At 40.9% G+C, this 27,982-nt stretch overlaps 2 protein-coding genes across 2 annotated transcripts; one reads left to right on the plus strand and one right to left on the minus strand.

Moving 5' to 3' along the window:
* Nucleotides 1-326: 326 nt before the first annotated feature.
* On the plus strand, nt 327-10,270 carry LOC139379039 (uncharacterized). The gene is made up of 3 exons (XM_071121767.1): nt 327-595; nt 2,789-3,241; nt 8,866-10,270. Exons 1-3 carry the CDS (start codon nt 433-435, stop codon nt 10,155-10,157), a joined length of 1,908 nt encoding a protein of 635 aa, XP_070977868.1. The 5' UTR covers nt 327-432; the 3' UTR covers nt 10,158-10,270.
* A 9,684-nt stretch (nt 10,271-19,954) lies between these two features.
* Nucleotides 19,955-27,970, minus strand: LOC139379045 (tapasin-related protein-like). The gene is made up of 7 exons (XM_071121783.1): nt 27,820-27,970; nt 26,640-26,816; nt 24,921-25,196; nt 23,073-23,405; nt 22,565-22,873; nt 22,257-22,325; nt 19,955-22,096 (listed from the first exon to the last, which is right to left on the minus strand). Exons 1-7 carry the CDS (start codon nt 27,860-27,862, stop codon nt 22,071-22,073), a joined length of 1,233 nt encoding a protein of 410 aa, XP_070977884.1. The 5' UTR covers nt 27,863-27,970; the 3' UTR covers nt 19,955-22,070.
* Nucleotides 27,971-27,982: the final 12 nt, after the last annotated feature.

Raw genomic sequence — 27,982 nt, forward strand, 5'->3', positions numbered from 1 at the left:
TCAATTAAGGAAGACATCCTCTTCTGGAAACCAGGACAACAGGATGAGATATTTTTTAAGCACTGGACAGCTTTGTGACATTAAATGGACTTTTGTGGTCAAGATGTGTCGGTATCTGTACTGATAGGGAGACATAGTGGAGTGGTAACGTGCGTGCAAGTAGTTGACAAGTACAATATGCTAAAAAAAAAACAGAAAGAGAGAGAGAGAGATTTCTTCTAATATTGTGATTGCATTATCTGGTTTAGTTTTAACTTGTCTGTCCCGTGCAGTAAAACTCCATCCACATGGAGCGCTGTGTTGTGTTAATAGGCTCGCCACACGCTGATACAAAGAGAAGAAGAAAATGCGGAAGTAAAAGTCATATTTACGTTTCAATTCTCTTTGACGAAGGAATACTGGCTGAATTCCAAACTCGCAGTCGACTAAAACATGTCTAAACTACAGTCGTTTAGTGTGTTTTTAGATGATCGTTTATCGGCGGCCGCTCTTGAGATTTTCGGGGCAGTTGAGAAAACAGTAGTGGAGTACAAGGAAGAGAATGATCGTTTAAGAAGAATGCTGCTGATCACGCCGGAGATAAAACTATGTATAGGTTCGTATGTAGGTCTACTAGCTAGTTATAATTCTAATAAATTAATACACTGTTTAGGCTAACGGTGATCCTTATTCCATAATTTTTTAAAAACAGTTATCTACTGTTACTTTTACCGTGAATGGAGAAAAAAATTGTCATGAAAATCTGATTGAAATAGCATAACGTTACATATATCTGCACTCAGTTATGACTAAAGGCTGAATTAGATCTAGCTGAGTACCTCACCTCCCCCATAACATCTAACTATATAAATATAAAAAATATATACAAAAACAGGACTCAGAAATATCAAAAATAAGTAACAAAGACAGATAGAAACAAATTGTAGTATATAAATACAAATATTAAAAGAGAATCAAATTATTACCCTATTACTAACAAAAAACACACAAAGAAAACTAAATTGCACAAATCCTATCACACAAATTCACACATAGAATAACACACTTATAAAGAAGAGAACTGCCATCTAAACCCGGACCTTTCTTGCCTTCCTTGATGCAAAGTAATCAATTACATCATCATAAGAAATCTGCCCAGCAATTGCATGGTTAATACTGATGACAGCAGGGCCACTAAGTTGTTCCTGTGACATGGTGGACCTCAGGTAGGATTTGTTGAGCTTTGAAAAGCTCCTCTCAGCTTCAGGTACGGTCACTGGAAGAGTAAGACAAATTCTGAGACTGGTTTTATTTTATTCTTAACGATTTCGCACAAACCAGAAAAAAATGTGTGTGACTGATTCTACTAATTGCATTAGTACTGAGGTGCGCTATTTGATAGATTCCCCCGTTCCCCTACCTCTGGCTTCCAGTGGGGAGACCTGAGCTCAACCTACCAACGCCCCCTTCCCAATCTCATACTTCTGAGTGGGAGACCTTCCCATGCAGTAGACTGCCTAGCTCACAAACTAGAATCAGGGTGCCCACTCCGACAAGGTTAATTGACCCACAGTTCCACACGGTGACATGATATCATTGACTTGACGTGCAAATGTCACCATTACAATTTTTGTGTGCGGCCGCCCTGGGCGGCTGCCCATGTCGCCTACACCTAAATCCGCCCGCTACTGCTTAAGCCCTTACCATGTAGCAATGTTTGTACTCTGTTGCATGCTTTTGTTTGATTTCTGAAATCCATACTTTTTAATAAAAAGTTCATCAAATAGACCCATCGACTGTTTCCTTGTTGAGATTGTATTGGCACATGTGCATTCGCACTGAGTTGGCATCTTAGAGCAACTGTCGGGGGTTGTATTTTAGGAAACAATCGTGGTTGTATTTAATTAACGTTTTATTAAAACGTATGGATTTCAGCAAACAAAGGAAGGAGCACAACAACAGAGGACAAACATAGGTACACGGTAAGGGTTTAAGATACATTTTTGAAGTGTCGATGCATAGCGAGGCAGAGGTTAATTAAAAAAACTCAAAACTCAACTCCTCAGGTACTCTGCAATATTAGATCATAGCTTCAGATTTGCAATGGTCGATATGCAATAATGTAATCTGATACTTCTTTAATGATTCATTGGAAGGCACTGCAGTGTCTTATTAATGATGGGATTAGATTAAGCTATGGCCCTTCGTGACTAGGCGAAGCCGGTGAGGGAGGGGCACCCTGCTCAAATCAAACAGTAGCCTAATCTATGCTGCTCGCTCATATTGTCAACAATGCAGCATAATTCATAGTTTAGAAACACCTTTCTATAAAATAAATGTCAAACTAGTTTTCATTGGGAAGGCAGGTAAAGCGTTTTTATCAAAATAAAACTTTAGCATGTGAAAACACAGAATCCCACTCATTAAGCACCTGTCAGAGTCCAAAGGATGTTCGTGTACAGCAGTGTTCTAGAATATGGATCTGTTTGCTCGAATTCTCAGCGCACCTCACACCATTTCCAACCGTCACCACATTAATAAAATGAATAGGAGCCGCATAAGCGGAGTCGTGTTGGTTGGGACACAGTGGTGACAGAGCAGGACAGATATGTCACAATGGAGTACAATCGTGGCTTTGGACTCTGAATTGTGCATTACTCCACATGCTCCTACGTCACTTTTCTTTTGAGGCAACTTCGCCTTAGGCCAGAGTGGGGCACCTTGTTCAGGGCTGGGATGCAGCCCGGTTCCAAAAGGAATGCAATCACTTTATATAGATAACCTCTGCTCCTCCTCTCCTACCCTCCAGACTCCTTGCAGCCCTCTCTCACCATCTCTGAAGAGGAGATTTCCCCTGAGCAGCAGCACTGTGATCAGGAGTGGAGCCCCAGTCTGGGGCAGGAGGACCCAGAGCCCACACAGATTAAAGAGGAACAGGAGGAACTCAGGACCAGTCAGGAGGAAGAGCAGCTTCGGCTCTATGATACCAACGACTCCATATTCACGCCTTCCTGTGTGAAAAGTGAATGTGATCAGGAGGACCCATGTCAAGAAGCCATATTAGCTGAATACCCAACTCTCAGTCTACTGAAAATGTCTAAACTAAAGTTATTTAGTGTGTTTTTAAATGAGCGTTTAACGGCGTCTGCTGCTGTGGAGATTTTTGCCGCAGTTGAGAAAACGGTAGCTGAGTACCAGGAGGAGAATGATAGCCTACGGAGGCTGCTGCGGCTCACCCCAGAGATAAAATTATGTAGAATAGGTTTGTATGTAGATCTACCAATGTCTAGCTACAGTTCTTTCTAGTCAATTAATAAACTGTTTAGGCTTTCAGTGATCACGTTTAAAAAAATAAAATAAAAAGTTAAAGTAGTTTTAACTTTTGCCCTGAATGGATAAAAGTAGCACTGAAGTGCCAATGCTTTCCCAAGCTTGGACAGCCATATCACACATTTTTCCATTGACAAATGTTGAAAACAATTACATTTGAACTTAATTCCCGAAAGTTATTTTGTTGCCCTTCTGATTCCAATGCTACATTGGAGTTATGCAAGGTCCCTCGGGGATTTTTCTGCCATTGCAAACCTTGGGCCTAAGTGTCTTTTTTAAAATATTATTTAAAAAATCAAGATGGAAAATGCTAGGGAACTAGCTTTAAAACTGCAAAGAATATGTGGAATTGCAGAAAATTTGCTTAGAAATGCACACATTTCTTTAAAAAAGGGCCTCTAAAATGTAGTCAGGCCAACCAGGCTCATTGCCACGCCCACCACCTAAACCACTTTTTAAAATCCAGAAACAACCCTGCCTTTTGATTAGCTGAGGATGATGATTTGATCAAGTGTGAAACGCTTTATCTAGAAAAAATGTATAATTGATTGCGATACGGTTTTGAAAACCTTGAACACTCAATTTAATAATAATTCAACATAATTTTACCACACAGGTTGTTTCTTGTGGAACACAGCTTTGAGGTGATATACAGTTGAAGTTGGAAGTTTACATACACTTAGGTTGGAGTCATTAAAACTAATTTTTCAACCACTCCACAAATTTCTTGTTAACAAACTATAGTTTTGGCAAGTCGGTTAGGACATCTACTTTGTGCATGACACAAGTAATTTTTCCAACAATTGTTTACAGACAGATTATTTCACTTATAATTCACTGTATAACAAGTCCAGTGGGTCAGAAGTTTACATACACTAAGTTGACTGTGCCTTTAAACAGCTTGGACAATTCCAGAAAAATGATGTCATGACTTTAGAAGCTTCTGATAGGCTAATTGACATCATTTGAGTCAATTGGAGGTGTACCTGTGGATGTATTTCAAGGCCTACCTTCAAACTCAGTGCCTCTTTGCTTGACATCATGGGAAAATCAAAAGAAATCAGCCAAGACCTCAGAAAAAAATTGTAGACCTCCACAAGTCTGGTTCATCCTTGGGAGCAATTTCCAAACGTCTGAAGGTACCACATTCATCTGTACAAACAATAGTACTCAAGTATAAACACCATGGGACCGCGCAACTGTCATACCGCTCAGAAAGGAGATACGTTCTGTCTCCTAGAGATGAATGTACTTTGGTGCAAAAAGTGCAAATCAATCCCAGAATAACAGCAAAGGACCTTGTGAAGATGCTGGAGGAAATAGGTACAAAAGTATCTATATCCACAGTAAAATGAGCCCTATATCAACATAACCTGAAAGGCCACTCAGCAAGGAAGAAGCCACTGCTCCAAAACCGCCATAAAAAGCCAGACTACGGTTTGCAACTGCACATGGGGACTTTGATCGTACTTTTTGGAGAAATGTCTTCTGGTCTGATGAAACAAAAATAGAACTGTTTGGTCATAATGACCATCGTTATGTTTGGAAGAAAAAGGGGAAGACTTGCAAGCCGAAGAACACCATCCCAACCGTGAAGCATGGGGGTGGCAGCATCATGTTGTGGGTGTGCTTTGCTGCAGGAAGGACTGGTGCACTTCACAAAATAGATGGCATCATGAGGATGGAAAATGATGTGGATATATTGAAGGAACGTCTCAAGACATTAGTCAGAAAGTTAAAGCTTGGTCGCAAATGGGTCTTCCAAATGGACATTGACCCCAAGCATACTTCCAAAGTTGTGGCAAAATGGCTTAAGGACAACAAAGTCAAGGTATTGGAGTGGCCATCACAAAGCCCTGACCTCAATCCTATAGAAAATGTGTGGGCAGAACTGAAAGAGCGTGTGCGAGCAAGGAGGCCTACAAACCTGACTCCGTTACACCAGGTCTGTCAGGAGGAATGGACCAAAATTCACCCAACTTGTTGTGGGGAGCTTGTGGAAGGCTACCTGAAACGTTTGACCCAAGTTAAACAATTTCAAGGCAATGCTACCAAATACTAATTGAGTGTATGTAAACTTCTGACCCAATGGGAATGTGATGAAATAAATAAAAGCTTATATAAATCATTCTCTCTACTATTATTCTGACATTTCACATACTTAAAATAAAGTGGTGATCCTAACTGACCTAAACAGGGAATTCTTACTAGGATTAAATGTCAGGAATTGTGAACAACTGAGTTTAAATGTATTTGGCTAAGGTGTATGTAAACTTCCGACTTCAACTGTGTATATATATATATTTATTTATTTATTTAGAAAATGCCTCCCTTGTTTCCATTAGCTAAGGAAGCATCATAGTTCAGGTATATGTGCAATGGAAAACACCATCTTTTGTATTTGTTAAAATAGTTTTTAGGTGATATGAAAGTAAAGTTTCTAAGGTTTCCAAAACCGTATTGACAGTGAGGACTATTAATGGTCAGAGAGTGTTAGGACTTTCGTACACATTGGCTTCGGTGTGTTTCATAGTAGGCAATAGGAGTGAGAATCCAAGCCCTATGTGGCTTGTGTGAATGAAAGCAAATAGCTAGATATCTTCACTCAGACGTGTCTAAAGGCTGTATACAGTGCCTAGTGATGGTCTCCACACCCCATTCACAGTCTTCACCCTCCTCTATGATATACAGTCGCTAGTGAAAGTCTTCACATTTTGCTGCCTTAAAATTAAATCTAAAAATGGATTACATTAGATTTTTTCCCTACTGATCTATACAACCTAATCCAAGGAAATGAAAGTATAGACAATTGTCAAAATTGTTGGAGGGTTTTCCTTGAACTTTTAACCAGGGCTTTCCTCATTTTAAATGTATTTTCATCCTGACAAAGTCCCCAGTCCCTGCCAGTGACTCGCATACCCATAACATGATGCTGCCACCGCAATAGTTGAAAATACAGAGGATCGACAACATTGCATTCACTCCACATTACTGGCCTGTGTGACAAAATTAATGTAAGAAAGCCTGTGTTAAAATCCACTCCAAATCATCCATTCTTTTTGCAACAAGGCCGTTAAGTAATACTGTAAAAAAAAAACATAGCAAAGAAATTAACTTTTTGGCCCAAATTAATAAGTACAGATTTGGTCAAATCACAGAGTGAAACACTCTATTTTCAAGTATTGTGGTGGGGTATGCTTGTTATGGGAATGCATGTCATCGGCACAGACTGGGTAGTTTGTCGGAATCAAAATAAATATGAAAGGAGCAAAGCACAGTTAAAAAGTTAGAGGAAGACCCGCCGTAGTCTTCCCAAAAACCTAACCTAGAATACAGATTTAAATTCTTCAGTGGGACAATTACACACATTTGAATGCCAAAGACAACAGAATGGCTTTCCAAGAGTTGTTGAGTGTTCCTGAATGGTCCCGTCACAGCCCTGACTTAAATCTGCTTGAAAATCAGAGACATGGTTTGAATATTGCTGTCCATCAATGATTCCCAAACTAAATAGACTGAGATTGAGCACTTTTTGACAGAAACAATAGATATATGTTGCCCTAAGAGTTGTGCAAAGTTGGTAGAATCGGATTCAAAATGATTCACAGCTGTAATGGCTGCCAAATGTGCTTCCACCAAGTATCAACTCTTCAATGTGAAGACATACACATCTTAATGTTTTATTCATTTGTAAAATGTTCTATAATCTTCTTTCATTTTGAAAATGTGGAGTAGGTTGTGTATATCGGTAGTAAAAACAAAAATTGAAACTAATCCCTTTTTGGATTTAATTTCAAGGCATCAATATTTGAAAACTGTGCAAGGTGTGTGTAGACTTTCACTAGCGTCTGTATATCATAGGAATATACAGTACCAGTCAAAAGTGTGGACACACCTTCTCATTCCAGGATTTTCTTTATTTTTACTATTTTCTACATTGTAGAATAATAGTGAAGACATCAAAACTATAAAATAAAACATGGAATCAAGTAGAAACTAAAGTGTTAAACAAATCAAAATATATTTTATATTTGAGATTCTTCAAAGTAGCCACCCTTTGCCTTGATGACAGCTTGGTACACTCTTGGCATTCTCTCAACCAGCTTCATGCGGTCATCACCTTGAATGTATTTCAATTAACAGGTGTGCCTTGTTAAAAGTTAATTTGTGCAATTTATTTCCTTAATCTGCGTTTGAGCCAATCAGTTGTGTTGTGACAAGGTAGGGGTGGAATACAGAAGATAGCCCTATTTGGTAAAAGACCGAGTCCATATTATGGCAAGAACAGCTCAAATAAGCAAAGAGAAATGACAGTCCATCATTACTTTAAGACATGAGGGCCCCCGAGTGGCGCAGAGGTCCGAGTGTTAGAGGTGTCACTACAGACATCCTGATTCAGAGTCCCATAGGGCGGCACACAATTGGCCCGGGTTTGGCCGGTGTAGGCCGTCATTGTAAATAAGAATTTGTTCTTAATTGACTTGGCTAGTTAAATAAAGGATACATTTAAAACATTGTTTTAAAGTGAAGGTCAGTCAATCTGGAACATTTCAAGAACAGTCACAAAATCCATCAAGCACTATGATGAATCTGGCTCTCATGAGGACCGCCACAGGAAAGGAAGACCCAGACTCACCTCTGCTGCAGACGATAAGTTCATTAAAGTTACCTGGCTCAGAATTTGCAGCCCAAATAAATGCTTCACCAAAGTTAAAGTAACAGACACATCTCAACATCAACTGTTCAGAGGAGACTGAATCAGGCCTTCATGGTTGAATTGCTGCAAAGAAACCACTACTAAAGGACACCAATAAGAAGAAGATACATGCTTGGGCCAAGAAACACGAGCAAAGGACATTAGACCGGTGTAAATCTGTCTTTTGGTCTGATTAGTCCAAATTTGAGATTTTTGGTTCCACCGCCGTGTCTTTGTGAGACGCAGAGTGGGTGAACAGATGGTCTATGCATTTGTGGTTCCCACCGTGAAGCATGGAGGAGGAGGTGTGATGGTGTGGATTGCTTTGCTGGTGACAATGTCTGTGATTTATTTAGAATTCAAGGCACACTTAACCAGCATGGCTGCCACAGCATTCTGCAGCGATACGCCATCCCATCTGGTTTACACAAAGTGGGACTATCATTTGTTTTTCAACAGGACAATGACCCAACACACCTCCAGGCTGTGTAAGAGCTATTTGAACAAGGAGAGTGATGGAGTGTTGCATCAGATGACCAGAATATGTCGGAACTCCTTCAAGACTGTTGGAAAAGCATTTCAGGTGAAGCTGGTTGAGAGAATGCCTAGAGTGTGCAAAGCTGTCATCAAGGCAAAGGGTGGCTACTTTGAAGAATCTAAAATGTATTTGTTTAACACTTCTTTGGTTACTACATGATTCCATATGTGTTATTTCATAGTTTTGTTGTCTTCTATTATTCGACAAACCCTTCAATGAGTAGGTTTGTCCAAACTTTTGACTGGTACTGTATATACTTCTAGTGTTCGATTTAATCCTGTGGTATATAGATAACGTCTGCTCCTCCTCTCCTTCCCTCCAGACTCCCTCCAGTCCTCTCTCGCTGTCTCCGAAGAGGAGATTCCCTCTGAGCAGCAGCACTGTAAGCAGGAGTGGAGCCTCTGTCTGGGGCAGGAAGAACCAGAGCCCACACAGATTAAAGAGGAACAGGAGGAACTCAGGACCAGTCAAGAGGAAGAGCAGCTTCAATGGCTCTTTGATGCCGAAGACTCCATATTCACTCCTCCCTGTGTGAAAAGTGAATGTGATCAGGAGGACCCACATTGGTTCTTGACTCCTCCCCAAACCCAGACTGTGGAGAATAGAGAGAGTGACTCTAAACCAGTGAATCTCAGACCTTTTGGCACTGTGACTTACCTAAAGGGTCTAGACACTTCCTGTGACACTCTAGATAATCAAAATAATGCCTCCAGCCACAACTCCGCCATCAGCAGCGACCGAGTCGGAATGAACAGCAGCCCACTATTGGATCCCAGCTCACCATTGAATCCAAACCCATCAGTGGGGGAACACTGTTTGAAGCTCAGCACCACGTCTAGAAAAATTCACTGCTGCCGTGACTGTGGTGAAGCGTTTGCTCTGAAAGCTGACCTGCAGAGGCATGTGACTCTAGCCAAGAAAATACTCAGTGAATGCCACTTCTGCAATAAATGTTATAACTCCATCTGTAAACTGAAGGCCCATGTCAGACTCTGTCACGGTGGGAAAACCTGCACCTGTCCTGTTTGTGGCAAGACCTTCAAATACAAAAAAGATCTGTCCAGGCACATGAGGATTCACACAGGAGAGAAATCATTCCACTGTGGTGACTGTGGGAAAAGCTTCAGTCAGAAGGGAGACCTAAATAAGCATATACGGACTCACACAGGAGAGAAACCATTTAGCTGTCGTGACTGTGGGAAAAGCTTCAGTCTCAAGGAGAACCTAACCAAGCATACACTGACTCACACAGGAGAGAAATATTTTAGCTGTGGTGACTGTGGGAAAAGCTTCAGTCAGAAGGGGGACCTAAGTAGGCACATACTGACTCACACAGAAGAGAAGCCATTCATCTGTGGTGACTGTGGGAAAAGCTTCCGTCGTAAGGATAACCTAACAGATCATGTTCGGAGTCACACAGGAGAGAAACCATTTAGCTGTGTTGACTGTGGGAAAAGCTTCAGTGCCAAGGGGAACCTAAACGTTCATAAATTGACTCATACAGGAGAGAAACAACATGGCTGCTCAGTCTGTGGTAAAAGATTCACTAAGAAGGCTTCTCTGCTGACACATGTGAAAAACATCCACAAAGCAAGAAGACAAGACAAAAAATGAACGAAGAAAGAAAATTAGGACATAGACACAGAGAGTAGATTTGTACAATAAATGCATTATGTGGGTGGAATACTGTATCAACACAGAATAAAACAATAAAAGCCCTGTGATTGTAGTGACTTCCCATTACTGCTTATCAATTATCAACCATTTATAGACATTACATATTTGTTTTTCATAAATGAATTGCAAGAAGCGGGCAGTAAATCTTTATATACACACACCTCACCAAATGCATTACCATGTATTACAGTGATGTCAATCATTAGTTTACTTGTCTTAACTTTTGTGTTGTCCTGTCAAGCCATTGGGGCAAGATAAAGTTGTCAATTGGCCAGTGTAACTTGATTGGCGGCTATGGGTGCATGCTCTTGCCTATGATTAGCCAACTTTATGGAAGAGTTGTCAGATTATGCGTCTGTCTGTCGGGCAGTGATGAAGTCAATGTCCTATTAATTTGATGTTGAAGTATTCTTTAAAGAATTGACTAATAGTAGTACTATTATAACTAACAAGACTGAACTGTACCTAGGTCATCAGCAGGCAGTCCTAAACTGCGCTCTCCCTCTTGCACCAATCAAAGAGCTGCATGTCCACAAAGTTTCAAATCCCAATCAGGAGCAGCATCCTGGGAAGAGACAGACAAATGTAATCTTAAAAAGCAGGCGTTTACGTCAGATAGCATATCACATAGTATTAAGTCATGCATGCTACATACTGTCCTGGGACAAGAGACCGAATACAGTTTAAAGTTCTCATCAGAACTGAAAATTCGATCTGGCCTGACCCAAGTCCGGTGAGCTGAACGCGGAGCACTGGCCCGACATCACATAAATTAAATGAGCCCGAAAAAAGCCTGATTTCTAGAAAACAGTAGGCTATATTGATGTGAACTGGTGTTGAGAACAACAAGGCGGAGGTGGGCATGTGAAGATATGAGGAAACAGTCATTGGGCCTAGAAAAAGCGCAGAGAGAGGAAAACTCACATTCGTTATTAGTTAGCTGAATGATGAAAATATTGGAATAAAGTAGGCTATGGAATTGAAGGCATGTATCAAATTCTTGCATATACTGAAACTCCCAGTCATATATAACCGTTATACTAATTTAAAGAAATAGTTGTGTGTGGTCAGCACCATTTTGATTGGGACAGCGCCATCGCTCTGTTTTGAGACAACCGTGGGGGACATAAATCAATCAATGTCAGATCTTTGTTTCCACTGAATCCCCGTTTGGATATTTAGTAACAATTAGGTCGGGAAAATGTTAGCTCAATTTAGCTGAGTGTTAATGATCATCTGATCAGTACATTTTATACAAGTGAATTTTGCTCTTCACTCGCATAGTAGCCTGTCCTACTCCCAACAAAAAGCCTGTGATTTGTCTGATAACCAATGTGATTTGGTTTCAATGAATCTCTGTCTGTATATTTGGTTAATTGATCTCTGGCCGGACAAGTGGAGGTGGTATATCTCATTTATTCGTTTTCTCATCTATCACCGATCAGAAACATTTGCCATGCAATAATGTAGCCCGAATCGTGTGTATTATTTATCTATTGACTCGCGTAGTAGCCTTGTAAGCATATACCAAGCATTTTATTTTGAAAGCCTTTTAATTCAGCTTGTGTCATGCTAATGTTGCTTTTTGTGACAGGCTGAAACAACTTTAAAGATGACGACCACAAAATGTAAAATCCTCTGAAGTTCTTGCGAGGAACCTGCACCTCTATGTCAACAGAGCTCGGTGCTTATTATCGGATGTTTTAGGTTACGAAATCCGACTTTTTGGATATAATGTTAATTATAAACAGGTTGGTTCGATCCCAGAATGCTGGTTGGCTGAAACCGTATGGGTAGGCCAAAATTTTTATTTTCACTGCTCTAATTACTTGGTAGCCAGTTAATAATAGCAATAAGGCACCTCCGGGGTTTGTGGTATATGGTGAATATACCTCTTGACTAAGGGCTGTATCCAGGCACTCCACGCGAACAGCCCTTAGCCATGGTATATTGGCATATTCCACACCCCCTCGGACCTTATTGCATAAATATATGTTAGAGAAAGACCCCACTGAACGACTAATAACACGAATAATCATATTTGGCTTGGTAACATATATTTCATAAGGAAGTTCACCAAAATGCGTTTTCGTGGGTGGATACTTTCTATTGTATTCTTCTTCCTTTAGTGGCGAGTCCATAAACCACCTCACAGCAACCCCATAAGGTTGGGGTTTTACTGCAAGGTACAAACCAGTTAACAGTCGATGCCTAAGTGCATTGTGTATGAGTGCATACTGTGTTTTACGTGCACTTCACTGTTTTTCCCGTATCAATTCAATAGCATTCTTAATTTATCCTGATAACTGCATTCTCTGGTTTAGTTAAAGCTGGTCTGTGCCTTCCAGTAAAACCCATCCACATTTTGATAAACTATGAGTGAGAAAACGGTTCTAATTAGTAATGTGATGATCATTTATTGCATGAACTGGATTGGAAAACGCATTGAAACACAGATGATTATTGTTAACTCCAACAGCTTGGAGCGGATGTGGCAGCCCCCAAACACGTTTCAGTCGACTGAGAGTTGGGAATTCAGCTAGTTTGCCTTCATCAAAGAGGAAAGAATGGTGGTCACAAACAAAAACCCTCTTTGACTTTTACTTCTGCATTGTCTTCTTCTTCTGTTTGCATCAGCGGGTAGCGAGCCCATGAACATAACACAGTGCCCCATATGGATGGTTTTTTTCTGCAAGGTACCAGTCATAACTACAAGATAAAGGAAGAATAGCATTGGATAGTATTGACTGGAAAAACACTGCAGAGCACTTAAAACACGGTATGGGCTCATACACAATGCACGTATCAGAAGTCTACTGTTAATCATTACTTCCCAAAATAAACAATATCATGAATGAGCAGCACTTGGTCAAACTATATGAGAAATACCCTTGGACAAATGCAAGGACATCTTTTCTGGAAAGCACTTACATTTTTTTTAATCAATAACATCAATCACACCATTCTCTCATCACCTTGAGAAACATTCCAGGAATTCCAGTTTCTTAAGGCTTGAAGACGTCAACAGACTTTTAACAGCGCACCTGATTCCCATAATACTGTGTTTTCATTTTTGATCATTACCTCATCATTCAAATCATATCAAACTTTTTTCACATAATTCACATAGAACATTTTACACAAGTAAATCCATCACACAGCTATTCATCTGAAACCCACAGTATGAACGATTCAGAGTTGCTTTGCTTTCCTAAAAGTGTTGTCCACATCCTGCCTTTTTACTCCCATCTTCTGACAGAAGATCTCTTAGCTCTAATTTCTTTCCGTTTTTGTCCAGCTTTCTTACTTTGGGGCAGCTGGGATCCAATAGTGGGCTAGGATGCAATGGTGGGCTTCTGTCAAGTCCTACTGGGTCGCTGCTTAAGGATGAGCGGTGCCTGGAGGTATTGTTTTGATTATCTGGAGGGTCACAGGGAATGTCGAGACCCTTTAGGTAAGTCACAGTGCCAAAAGGTTTGAGATTCACTGGTTTAGAGTCACTCTCTCTGTTCTCCAGTCTGAGTTTGGGGAGGAGTCAAGAACCAATGTGGGTCCTCCTGATCACATTCACTTTTCACACACGAAGGAGTGAATATGAACTCTATGATATCAGGCTCCAGCACTTGAAGCTGCTCTTCCTCCTGACTGGTCCTGAGTTCCTCTTTAATCTGTGTGGGCTCTGGTTCTTCCTGCCCCAGACTGGAGCTCCACTCCTGCTTACAGTGCTGCTGCTCAGAGGGAATCTCCTCTTCAGAGACAGCGAGAGAGGACTGGAGGGAGTCTGGAGGGAAGGAGAGGAGGAGCAGACGTTATCTATATACCACAGAATGAAACAGAACACGTGAATTATAGATCTCTATGAACTATACAGCCTTTAGACATGCTTGGGTGCAGATATCTAGGTATTTCCTCTCGATCACACAAGCACTATAGGGCTTGGGCTCTCATGCCTACTATGGAACACACTGCGGTCAATGTGTCCAAAAGTCCAGACACTGTAACCTTTAATAATCCACAAAGCTTAGAAACTCTACATTCATATCACCCCAAAATAATTTGATCAAATACAAATGATACACTTACTGTGCGCCCACAGATGATTTTTGCATTGCACATTTACCTGAACTACGACACTTCCTGAGCTAATATGGAATCATGGGAGGGAATTTTTTTAAAGTTGGCTCAAATCTTTTGTATTTTTTTTTGTTGCCATTTTAGGATGCTAATTAAGTTGTGTTCAAGGTCTCCAAAACCATATTGCAAACAAGTGTAAATTGTACTTAGACCATTTCATGCTTTTCCCCTCAGTTAATCAAAAGGAAGATTCAATGTATGTCTCCAATGAAATGCATTGGAGTAGGGATGTTGAACATTCAGACAGTCATATGGAAGCTCTAGTCTAGAGCACCTGGTTAAATTGTGGTTAGGGATTTTTTTTAAACTATGTCTATAGTTACAGTAGTAAGAAATATGTAATAGTTGTAAAAAAAAATCTGAGTGTGCTTGATTTAATATCATCCTAAATTGAAAGAGTAAATTATTTTGACATTTAATTATTTTATATTTCGCAACTTTCCCCATGGTGTTACTACATTACACAGAGTAACATTTTCACCACTGTGAAGATAATTTTCAATCCTAATGATAATAACAATCAATAGCTTTGACTAATCCCCAAGGTTTGTAAGACCATGGGTATAATAATAATTCGACAAAGACTCAGTTTATGCAAAAGGATAGTACAGTTTATTCAGAGAACGTTCTAAAGTCAAGAATACAAAGACATCCATTTTATAGCTGTGCACATACTTCCACACAAACAGTAGATATCCTACGCACATACATACACACAAACAGTAGGTGAGTTTTATCCTTCTCCACAGTTCGCACCACTTTGTATCACTACCCAGCCGACAGTTCCATTCCCCCGAGATTAGAGAGACCTTGAGAAGTACTCCCTGTCCTCTCCCAAGTCTCTCAGAGGCCTAGCCAGTTTCAATTGTTCTTCTGTATTTTACTAGACACACACACACACACACAAGCTCCTAAGCTACGCCTTGCTCAGACAGTCTGTGTTTTTCCACTGTACAGATACCTTGTTTAACCTGATTCCGACTAAAACTACACACATCATCAGATTATAATTTTATGACTCTAATCAATTTCATACAGTTATAATTATAAGGTTTCAGAGTGGAATTATTTAATAAACCACACAAGAATTACAGGAAATACACATTGTTTTTTTACCTCAGATTGGTGATGTTAGTATAAAAGTTTATAGTCATCACGATGACACACAATTGATTGCCTAATTCAGATCAATATCTTTGTTATTGTGCCAGTGTTTGTCATAAGCGCCTGTCGGTAATGGGATTTAGAATGCAGCTGTCATTTTCAGACCAGGGTGGCATGAAAAAATCTGGGCGCCTCTCTTATAAATATCTCTGGCCTCAATACAATACACGGACGAGGGTCAAACTATCCCTCAAATGAGAGCCAACACTAGCAGCTATTTAGAAATGTATATGCAGTGATGATTCTGCGAAATTAATTAGTATAAATACTGTTTTTCCTAAGATTTGTATTGGCTGTCTTCTGTAAACATTGTTTAAAAGGGCAAGTTCGTTTTGCATGGACCGGTAACCTGGGTAGGTGAAGATTTTGCTTAAGGACCAATAGACGGGTTAGCTGACAACTTCACGAAAATGATGTGCTTCAATGGGGCAGAAGGCCGTGATTCTGGATGGCCAGATAGCTTGCAACAATTACAAAAAGCCTTCATGTGGAGAATCGTAGGTGTCTTGTTTCAGCTAGTTTAAAAAAAATGTTGTTCTTAATATGTCTGCCATGTCTTGTTTTAATTTTTTTTGACTGTCATGTATATGCTAATATAGCTAAAATTCGCTAGCTAGCTAACCAACAACCGTAACTATGTATTTGAGAGACAACAAGTGATCATTGTGCAAATATATTGGTTTTCAATAAACATTGCAGACAAAATATAGTTTAGGCTACATGTTGTCAACAATATCTAAGCCAACCCAGTCTGTTTTGCCCCATAGTTCCGCACGCCTCAGTTTTGTTGCTATGGAATGGTGTAAAATAAACAAACTCTGCCAACCCGGGGTACCGGCCATGTAAAATAAACTCACCCAAAGTGATTGCATTTGTTTCGTAACCAGCTACCTCCAAAGCCTGAGCCGGGAGTCCCGCTCTGGCCGGTGATTTCGGCTCAAAACAAAAGTGACTTAGAGAGGTATTTTTGTTAATAGAATCGTACCGCAATTAAGAAACTATTCACATTTATATGGAGTATTTGGCTGTTTTGGCTTCAAGCGACAATTCGCCTTTAAACAGAACATGTATGGATGGTCCTTGGACTAAGGAGTACAGTTTACTCCAATATTAGGCTACATACGCAACGATTCTACATAGTTTATCTTGCGTGATCCGCAGCATTTTTCGTAACCGATCATTCTCTTCCTGGTACTCCGCTACCGTTTTCTCTACCCACTGTAAACGCTGATCTAAAAATAACAAATACCTCTGACTGCAGTGTGCAGTTCTGGGCCGGGTCAATGTGAGCGGAGTCAAACGTTTGACACCACCCACCTGTGCTTTTTTTTGTCTATCTGAAGTTTGACAGTCCCATACTGAATACAGACACACACGTTTGTGCAAGGCACACGTTGAATACAAACATATTTCATTTTTGAAGATCTTAAGAAATATTATATAAAGTGGTACCAGCACGTGTTGTAACACTTTTTGCTTCATGCTATATATTTGAGACAAGCTACTGATATTGTTGCAATGAACAACATACTTGTTATGTATGTTATGTACTGTTAAAATTGTGTTATAACTTTGTAATTATATTATTTAATTGAGCATATATATCCAGTTACTACCCATCCTGAATTATAATGCTATTTACTTTCCTCATGAGAATGGATACAGACTATACCATATAGACATACTGACAAGCTGAATGTGCTTTGTACATTAAGTTATACCAGCTCCAGTACAGAGATGAGAGACTCAGGTGACTTACTAAACATAAAAACATAATTAACAATTGAAACAATTAACACAGCAGACAAAAATAAGGTTTGACCACTCCTCAAAAATGGCTTCACTCCAGCTCCTCAAAAGAGGCAAAGGCAGTCTTTTTCTTGTTGTCAACTGGCTCCACATAAACTGTGTTCTTTTGATTATTGTTGCCGTAGCAATAGCAACAATGAAAGTGTGTCGCATTTCAACAACTGAAGCCACACGTTATGATCGTGAACTCTGAAAGAGAGGAATAACAGTAAAGTAACAAGTTATACAACTTAATTAAATACACCGATGTCACTGAAAAAACAGGGCAAATCAAAAAACGTGAACGTCAAATATATTCAATAAACAAAGAAATAAATAGTTTATTGAATAATTTCATTATTGTATACAGTGGGGGGAAAAAGTATTTAATCCCCTGCTGATTTTGTACGTTTGCCCACTGACAAAGAAATTATCAGTCTATAATTTTAATGGTAGGTTTATTTGAACAGTAAGAGACAGAATAACAACAAAAAAAATCCAGAAAAACACATGTCAAAAATGTTATCAATTGATTTGCATTTTAATGAGGGAAATAAGTATTTGACCCCCTCTCAATCAGAAAGATTTCTTGCTCCCAGGTGTCTTTTATACGGGTAACGAGCTGAGGTTAGGAGCACACTCTTAAAGGGAGTGCTCCTAATCTCAGCTTGTTACCTGTATAAAAGACACCTGTCCACAGAAGCAATCAATCAGATTCCAAACTCTCTACCATGGCCAAGACCAAAGAGCTCTCCAAGGATGTCAGGGACAAGATTGTAGACCTACACAAGGCTGGAATGGGCTACAAAACCATTCGCCAAGCAGCTTGGTGAGAAGGTGACAACCGTTGGTGAGATTATTCGCAAATGGAAGAAACACAAAATAACTGTCAATCTCCCTCTGCCTGGGGCTCCATGCAAGATCTCACCTCCTGGAGTTGAAATGATCATGAGAACGGTGAGGAATCAGTCCTGAACTACACGGGAGGATCTTGTCAATGATCTCAAGGCAGCTGGGACCATAGTCACCAAGAAAACAGTTGGTAACACACTACGCTGTGAAGGACTGAAATCTGGCGGTGCCCGCAAGGTCCCCCTGCTCAAGAAAACACATATATATGCCCGTCTGAAGTTTGCCAATAAACATCTGAATGATTCAGAGGACAACTGGGTGAAAGTGTTGTGGTCAGATTAGAACCAAAATAGAGCTCTTTGGCTTCAACTCAACTCGCCGTGTTTGAAGGAGGAATGCTGCCTATGACCCCAAGAACACCATCCCCACCGTCAAACATGGAGATGGAAACATTATGCTTTGAGGGTGTTTTTCTGCTAAGGGGACAGGACAACTTCATCGCATCAAAGGGACGATGGACGGGGCCATGTACCGTCAAATCTTGGGTGAGAACCTCCTTCCCTCAGCCAGGGCATTGAAAATGGGTCGTGAATGGGTATTCCAGCATGACAATGACCCAAAACACACAGCCAAGGCAACAAAGGAGTGGCTCAAGAAGAAGCACATTAAGGTCCTGGAGTGGCCTAGCCAGTGTCCAGACCTTAATCCCATAGAAAATCTGTGGAGGGAGCTGAAGGTTCGAGTTGCCAAACGTCAGCCTCAACCTTAATGGACTTGGAGAAGATGTGCAAAGAGGAGTGGGACAAAATCCCTCCTGAGATGTGTGCAAACCTGGTGGCCAACTACAAGAAACGTCTGACCTCTGATTGCCAACAAGAGTTTTGCCACCAAGTACTAAATCATGTTTTGCAGAGGGGTCAAATACTTATTTCCCTCATTAAAATGAAAATCAATTTATAATATTTTTGACATGCGTTTTTCTGGATTTTTTTGTTGTTATTCTGTCTCTCACTGTTCAAATAAACCTACCATTAAAATTATAGACTGATCAAAAGCAAAAAAGTAAAAGCAACACAGCTCATCACCTTGAACACACCATCCCCACTGTCAAACATGGTGGTGGCAGCATCATGGTTTGGGCCTGCTTTTCTTCAGCAGGGACAGGGAAGATGGTTAAAATTGATGGGAAGATGGATGGAGCCAAATACAGGACCATTCTGGAAGAAAACCTGATGGAGTCTGCAAAAGACCTGAGACTGGGACGGAGATTTGTCTTCCAACAAGACAATGATCCAAAACATAAAGCAAAATCTACAATGGAATGGTTCAAAAATAAACATATCCAGGTGTTAGAATGGCCAAGTCAAAGTCCAGACCTGAAACCAATCGAGGATCTGTGGAAAGAACTGAAAACTGCTGTTAACAAATGCTCTCCATCCAACCTCACTGAGCTCGAGCTGTTTTGCAAGGAGGAATGGGAAAAAATGTCAGTCTCTCGATGTGCAAAACTGATAGAGACATACCCCAAGCGACTTACAGCTGTAATCGCAGCAAAAGGTGGCGCTACAAAGTATTAACTTAAGGGGGCTGAATAATTTTGCACGCCCAATTTTTCAGTTTTTGATTTGTTAAACAAGTTTGAAATATTCAATAAATGTCATTCCACTTCATGATTGTGTCCCACTTGTTGTTGATTCTTCACAAAAAAATACAGTTTTATATCTTTATGTTTGAAGCCTGAAATGTGGCAAAAGGTTGCAAAGTTCAAGGGGGCCGAATACTTTCGCAAGGCACTGTAAGTCATTGGATGAGGTAATGTTTTGGTAATATGAAGTACGAAGAACGAGAAGTACAACCTTGTCTTAGCGAGCAGGCTGAACGATAATTTATAGCTTATGCTGCCTGGTGTCGTGTCTTTACTATCATTAAATTGAAGACTTCGTTTTTATAAAAGATTCCTGTAATTAGTATTACGCGATTAAACTGAATAATCATGTAACTGTAATTAACTAGGAAGTCGGGGCACCAAGGAAAGTATTCAGATTACAAAGTTATAATTTCCCAATATAATCTTTCAGATATTTTCATATCTGATCGATAGTCTTCTGATTAATGATTTATTTATTTTAACTCACGTTAGTCTCATTCCAAACGTCGTAAATTGTTGGTTATCTGCACGAACCCAGTCTTCACTATGAGTCATCCATACATCAATTGTCTTAAATAATTTATTTATTACTAACTAAGTAATTCACAGAAATTCATAAACAAACAAACAAACAAACAAACATGGTAAATGTGGTTACATGAAATGATAGGAAAATGTGCCCTAGTGGGCTGAACCAGCATGGCGGCTTGTTAGAAAAAGGAGAAGTGGGGGTCGACTAAGAAGTCACTACAGAGTTAATAATTATAACAATTTAAATGCTAATCCTTTACACATGAACACTCACTCATTCGGGAAAAATTGCAATGAATCAATATATTTACGCTCAGTGTGTCGTCTTGATCGCTGGTGAAAAGTCTTTCTTTTGTAGAATTGTCCGTCTCTCTCCCTCTGTCTTGGTTAGAGGGGATAGTTCAAAGTGACATTCGTTAAAGATGGATGTTTCGGCGGTTGTCGTTCTTCGCGTTCAATGATACCGAATTCCTAGCTGCAGACTAGTAATTAATATCAAAGACTTGTTCTCATTCTGTCGGTATCGATAGTCTAAGAGTTTAACCATGTGGTATGGTTAAAAGATTCAGCAATGGTTTGCAACCTTTAGCCATCTCATAATTGAGGTAAGCTCGGTCTGGGGATAATTTCTCAAAGTTGGGTTTTATTCAGAATGGCAGAAAAGGGCTGTCCCAGGATGTCTGACCCTAACTGGGCTCAGGGGCGGTCCTCTGATTTAGTTAACTCCAATTCCCTTTTTGAGTTTCTTCATTAAACAGTCCAAAATCACATTGTAAAATTGTATAAACAGTATCATACTCACTCATTCATCTTATACAACAATTCGATGTAAACCTTATATCTGGGGCTATTATATAAACAGCATTATGGTAATGTGGCCACACCGTCTCCCATGAGCTTCGCAAGTTGTGACAAACGGACCAGTTCGTAGCTGGATTCTTCACCGATCTTTTACACTTTCTCCGGAACATGAAATTTGTTCGTACCTCAAGTTCTGTGAGGTGGAAGGATTTCCTTTGTCTCCATGAAAAACTACTCTATAACTGTGTGTCCATGAGGTCTTCTCAGGAATTTACGACCTCTGACCACAGCAGCCTAGTTGAAGGAGGCAAGAGGGAGGCAGGGAGAGGGGGATGGGCTTTCTATACCCAAAGAGGCCAACGTCATGACACTGGCTATGGGATACTCCTCTCTCAAGTAAAAGTCTTCCATTGTGCAGTTTTCCTAAGACCTGTGGTTCGTCATTGTGAGTTGAGAGGGGTGGATCTTTGCTATAAAAGATCTCAGTTGTTCATTTAGACACTGAATTGATCTGAGAGTCAAAGGGCTATGGTGAAGCTCATATTATTAAAAGATTAAGTTTAAAGTATAACTCTGACTTGTGTGTGGTTTGTAAACTCTCCTTTCACTTAGTAATACAGGAAATTACCACGACACTCTTTGCTTGACATTATGATAAAATCAAAAGAAATCAGCCTCAGAAAAAGACCTCAGAATTTATTTTGCAGACCACAAGTCTGGTTCATCCTTGGTAGCAATTTCCAAATGCCTGAAGGTACCATATTCATCTGTACAAACAATAGTACGACAGTATAAACACCATGGGATCACTCAGCCGTCATGCCGCTCAGGAAGCTTACCAGAAACATTTGACCCACTGAGCAGCAAAAGGGGGACAAGGAGGTGGAGTCTTTCTTGTTTCGTCTTTCTTTTATCGTCTTTGTACTGTCTTGTTAAAAATAACGCCGTCTTGTTACTGCTGTGAAAGAAAATAATTTGTCCTCACAGTTAATCAACACTAATCCATTGAACAAGTTTACAGGTTAAAGAAACCAAAAGGATATTTTATAATTTGAGTGAACTATCAATCATTCTAGCAGTGACTCAATGATTATGTCCACAGAGTAGGAAAGGCTCACCTATGAAAATTATCAGAAAAATCAGGCATACCAGTCCAGGCAAGGTCAGATGAATCCAAGTCCAACAGCCTGATAAGATTCATCACAGGTTAAATACAATATAGTATTACATTCACACAGAGGATCTACTCCTAACATTTGAACAGAAATGTCCTCTAAAAACCTGCTCTGTTTAAGTCATCTGTAGGTGTCTTCTAACTAGGCTGTTTTTCTGACCATCTTTTGCTTTTACTTATTTTGCATCATTTTGTGACTGGTGCTGATGTATAGGGCTTTATACATTGGATTGATTGATTGATTGATCTCACCTGGGCCGATAATGCTCTTGTGGATGTACAGACCTTGCAGGGAGACGTGTGACACTCTACAGGAATATATTGCGCACCCCGAGTCCTGAGGGGAGGGCCGCAGCCGGATGAAGGCTGCCACAGAGTGAGTATTGTCATGATGTTGGAGGTGACTAGAGTGCAAGATGTTCCCCAGCTTCTCAGGCCGTTGACCACTGCTAGTCTCCTTGAAAAGGTCAATCTCCACATCCAAGGGGTAAAAGCCATTAGCCTCACACACTATGCTGGGGATCTGCTCCTCCTTTGTGGTCAAGGAAACATCAGGAGGCTCTGAGGGAGGAGAAGAGTGAAACACAAAAGACGGGCATCTAGTATCTGCCATGCACCTGTGTGATTATTTAAAGTTGCACTTCCTCATGTCATTAAGACATTTTCAATGATTTAAATTCACTTCCTGATTTTACTGAATTGAAAACTAAATTGACCCCAACACAGTGAGCTGCCTCCCTCATACCCCTAGAGGTCTCACCTATGATGTGCAGAGCGATGTCCACACTCCCGTTGAGTGGGGGTACGCGGACGGAACACACGTACGTCCCCTCACTGCTCACTTTGGTGATGGGCACAGTCAGGGAGGCATCCCCCTCGGCAATGCCCTTCACTGCCACCCCGCTGCCCTCTGTCTGACCTGAGCGGCTGGAGTAGCTGAACAGCTTCGTCCGGCGCCCTCCGCGCCGCTGAAAATGCCACTCGACTGTAAGGTGAGGGACCTTGTGGTCCACGGCAAACTGACAGTGCAGGGTCGTCTCTTTCTGCAGACCCACCCGCACGGATGGAGAGCGGGTCATAAGCTCCATCACAGCTACATAAAGACAGGCCACAGGGAGAGTGTGAGGAAGGTAAGGGCAATAGAGGAGAGGTACACAGACAGATCTTAGGTTGGACCACTGCCATACATACCTGTATAAAATCATAGACATAAGAGTATATGTTAAAGTGTATGCTGTATTTGTATGTACACTGCTCAAAAAAATTAAGGGAACACTTAAACAACACAATGTAACTGTCCACTTAGGAAGCAACACTGATTGACAATAAATTTCACATGCTGAATAGACAACAGGTGGAAATTATAGGCAATTAGCAAGACACCCCCAATAAAGGAGTGGTTCTGCAGGTGGTGAACACAGACCACTTCTCAGTTCCTATGGTTCCTGGCTGATGTTTTGGTCACTTTTGAATGCTGGCAGTGCTTTCACTCTAGTGGTAGCATGAGACGGAGTCTACAACCCACACAAGTGGCTCAGGTAGTGCAGCTCATCCAGGATGGCACATCAATGCGAGCTGTGGCAAGAAGGTTTGCTGTGTCTGTCAGCGTAGTGTCCAGAGCATGGAGGCACTACCAGGAGACAGGCCAGTACATCAGGAGAAGTGGAGGAGGCCGTAGGAGGGCAACAACACAGCAGCAGGACCGCTACCTCCGCCTTTGTGCACGGAGGAGCACTGCCAGAGCCCTGCAAAATGACCTCCAGCAGGCCACAAATGTGACAGACGTGACAGAGTCTGGAGACACCGTGGAGAACGTTCTGCTGCCTGCAACATCCTCCAGCATGACCGGTTTGGCGGTGGGTCAGTCATGGTGTGGGGTGGCATTTCTTTGGGGGGCCGCACAGCCCTCCATGTGCTTGCAAGAGGTAGCCTGACTGCCATTAGGTACCGAGATGAGATCCTCAGACCCCTTGTGAGACCATATGCTGGTGCGGTTGGCTCCTAATGCAAGACAATGCTAGACCTCATGTGGCTGGAGTGTGTCAGCAGTTCCTGCAAGAGGAAGGCATTGATACTATGGACTGGCCCGTCCGTTTCCCAGACCTGAATCCAATTGAGCACATCTGGGACATCATGTCTTGCTCCATCCACCAACGTCACGTTGCACCACAGACTGTCCAGGAGTTGGTGGATGCTTTAGTCCAGGTCTGGGAGGAGATCCCTCAGGAGACCATCCGCCACCTCATCAGGAGCATGCACAGGCGTTGTAGGGAGGTCATACAGGCACGTGGAGGCCACACACACTTCTGAGCCTCATTTTGACTTGTTTTAAGGACATTACATCAATGTTGGATCAGCCTGTAGTGTGGTTTTCCACTTTAATTTTGAGTGTGACTCCAGATCCAGACCTCCATGGGTTGATACATTTGATTTCCATTGATAATTTGTGTGATTTTGTTGTCAGCACATTCAACTATGTAAAGAAAAAATTATTTAATAAGAATATTTAATTCATTCAGATCTAGGATGTGTTATTTTAGTGTTCCCTTTATTTTTTTGAGCAGTGTATGTCCACAATACAAAAGAAATCCATTGGTCTGCACCATACCTGAGGCGCTTATTTTTTCTTTAACTCCGATGGTGAGCCAGCTGAAGAAGTCTGGCTGGTGGGCCGACATGGTCGTGGCCGTGGTGACTCTGAGGAAGGAGGTGATGTTGAAGAGGCCTGCGGTGTGCCGCAGTGTGCAGGTGAACCAGATGTCGTGCCCCGTTCCTCCCAGGCTTGGCCAGCGCACACGGCTCATCCCTTTGCTGTACCTGTGGATGTCACACTGCAGTCGATCCACCGGACCCTCCACAAACTTCCTCATATCCACCTTAGATGCTGGGGAAGATACATCTGGGTTAGAATTCCAACAAACACAAGTAGCAGAAAAACAATGACTTTGTATCTAAGTTGTTTCTCTTACTCAGGGTTGTTGTGGTAGAAAATGTGTGGATAATCCCAGAGCCCTACACTCTTTGAAAAAGGGATCCAAAAGGGTTTTTTGGCTGTCCCCATAGGACCGTGGTGGCCAACAGGGCGACGATGAAGCCAACGATAAAGGCTTTCGCTCCTTTTTCCCCCGCTGTAGGCATTAGGTGCAATTGATTCAGACGACCTGCGCACCGGGTAAGCAACATGTTCCCATTTTTAACCATTTAATGTCACACCGGGTATGTGTGTCTAAATCGAGTGTGCCTACTGCGCTGGCCAATTCTTTGACAGTGTCTCTGTGGTCATGGTTTTAAATGTTTAATTCAGCACTGTCACTGTTTTTAATCAACACTATTACAAAACAAACTATTCTCTGTACTTCCACTCACACTACAATGTATGAGTAGCCAAGTGTATCGATAGCCCTGCGTTTTTACTATTATTAGCAGCTCACGTGTTTATTTTAATATCGAGGAATATTTCACATTCTCTTGTCAAAGGAACGACAGAAGTTTGTGCATGAGGCAGATGTGGTGCTACTCCAGTTTCGCCATTGGTTGGAAGACGGTGTCCCACCGCTCTGTTCAGTGTACCCGGGGGCCTCTCCTTAGACTAATGGCATGTTCATAAGAACTGGAAACTCAGAAATGTCAGATTTCAGTGTGTTCAAGACAACTGGGAAGTCGGGGAAAAAAAGTGATCCTACTGGGAAAAAAATTGTTTTGAAAGGTCATCTAACTCGGAATTCAAGTTGGAACCTCGGGCATCTTTCATGAGCTCCGACTTTCCGACCTTGAAGATCACTGACGTCTAGATTTGACCCCCCCCCCCCCCCCTTGCTACGCAAGTGCTACAACAACTGATCTATTTTGTTATCAAAGCTTGAGTTTTTAAATATAATATGGTCTAAGAATAACAATATTGGCAGGCCAGGCATAGAGCTAATATGCTGTGATCACGTATATTAGTCCTACAGCCCAAACATAATGCCTACAGAACAGTTTATAGGTTAATGTTATTTTGTTTAAAAAATATATAGAATTAAATCAGAGCAGTGATCTTGACTCCTCATAAAAGGTTTGTGAACACTGCCATAGGACTAGGAGAACCCTTTTTGGTTCCAGATACAACTCTTTTGGCTTCTGTGTAGAACCCTCTGGGGAAAGGGTTCTAACTGGAACCAAAAAGGGTTATCCTATAGGGAGAGACAGAAAAAAGGTGCTAAGAGTGTATAAACCATATCAATCGCTCTGGATAAACCCTAATGCAAAACACACAGCGTAATAGGTGGGTAAAGTAATGACAAAATAAACATAGTTTTTGAGTTTAGGCTCCACGGATCTGACTCACCTGCAACAAGGAATGTGATTGAGTCAGACAACAAAGCGCTGTTCCCAGAGTTGTCAAACTGCAACACGGCATCTCTGTAGCTGTTATTACTTTCAATGTGTCCCTCAGCATTTGTCCATACATACTCATCTGTCAGTTGACAGCGCAGCCATTGCACCTGTAGGAATCCTAGCACACCTGGGAAGAATATAGAATGGTGCTGAGCGATTAAACGACATTTCATTTCGGTTGTTTTTTGTATGGTTAGTAAACAAGTAGGCCTAATTTACTAATTTACCGACGTTGGATTAATTACTTGAAATCCATTTAGATTTTTTGTTCAGCGCAGAAACGTAGTAATTAACCATAAAAAACAATTCATTGCGGCAGTTTATTACTGCTCAAACGGATCAGAGAGGAAAGAGGCGAAGCGAGAGGTTTCACTCTCGGCAAAATCTGTCCAAAATAAACCCAATGGGTTTCTACCTAGCTTGTCGCATGCCTTCCCGTCTTTGGGACAACGCCTCCCATTGTTAGGGCGGAGACATGAGCGTCTCGTCATTATATAATGATATATAATTATGTTACTATATAATGATCTTTGGACGTAAGGTTAGCGATACACACAGACCACCTGAAAGAGGAATGTACACAACACAACGATGAGAAGGACAGAGACAGTTCGTGAAAGTATGATTTATCTACTTTGAAGAACTAGTCAAATGATTTCTTTAGACAACTCTGCAGCATAATTAGGCAGGCTAGTTAAATAGGATAACTACGGTATGGGGAGGACATCATGTTAGATAGCCTGGCTGGGTGACTGTTACTGTCTGAGCAGAGTTGATTACTTTAAGGAATGACAAATAATAAAGTCACCAAAGAAAAACTAGTAATATACACAAAATAAATATTGTATTATTTCATAGTCCTTTTATATTTTGCTATTGATGTCTACCCAATGTTTTGGCAATTGACTGTTCATTATTTTCATTTAAATGCTCCATTTTATAATGCATTTTATGTTTTTTTAAATCGAAAACCATGATATATATTTTTTAATAATCAACAAACCGACCTAAAAAAACAATCGCTCAACACTAATAGGGAGGTTGTGAACCGCCACAACAGGGATGAAAGATAGCATAAAGGGTAAACAGAAAATAATAATATTAATAACATAATATATGTTCTAATTTACCTGCATACGGAATTAAACAAAGGAGAACAGTGAAGATTTTCATGTTGTTCAATATCTCCTCTCTCGTTGCAACTGAAACAAGTTAAACTAGTTTTAGAAGTTTTACTTTCATTTCTACCACCATAGTGTGCATAGCATAGATAGATTGAACCTAGATCTTTGG

The sequence above is a fragment of the Oncorhynchus clarkii genome, chromosome 21, assembly GCF_045791955.1.
Source record: "Oncorhynchus clarkii lewisi isolate Uvic-CL-2024 chromosome 21, UVic_Ocla_1.0, whole genome shotgun sequence".
Taxonomy (NCBI): Eukaryota; Metazoa; Chordata; class Actinopteri; order Salmoniformes; family Salmonidae; genus Oncorhynchus; species Oncorhynchus clarkii.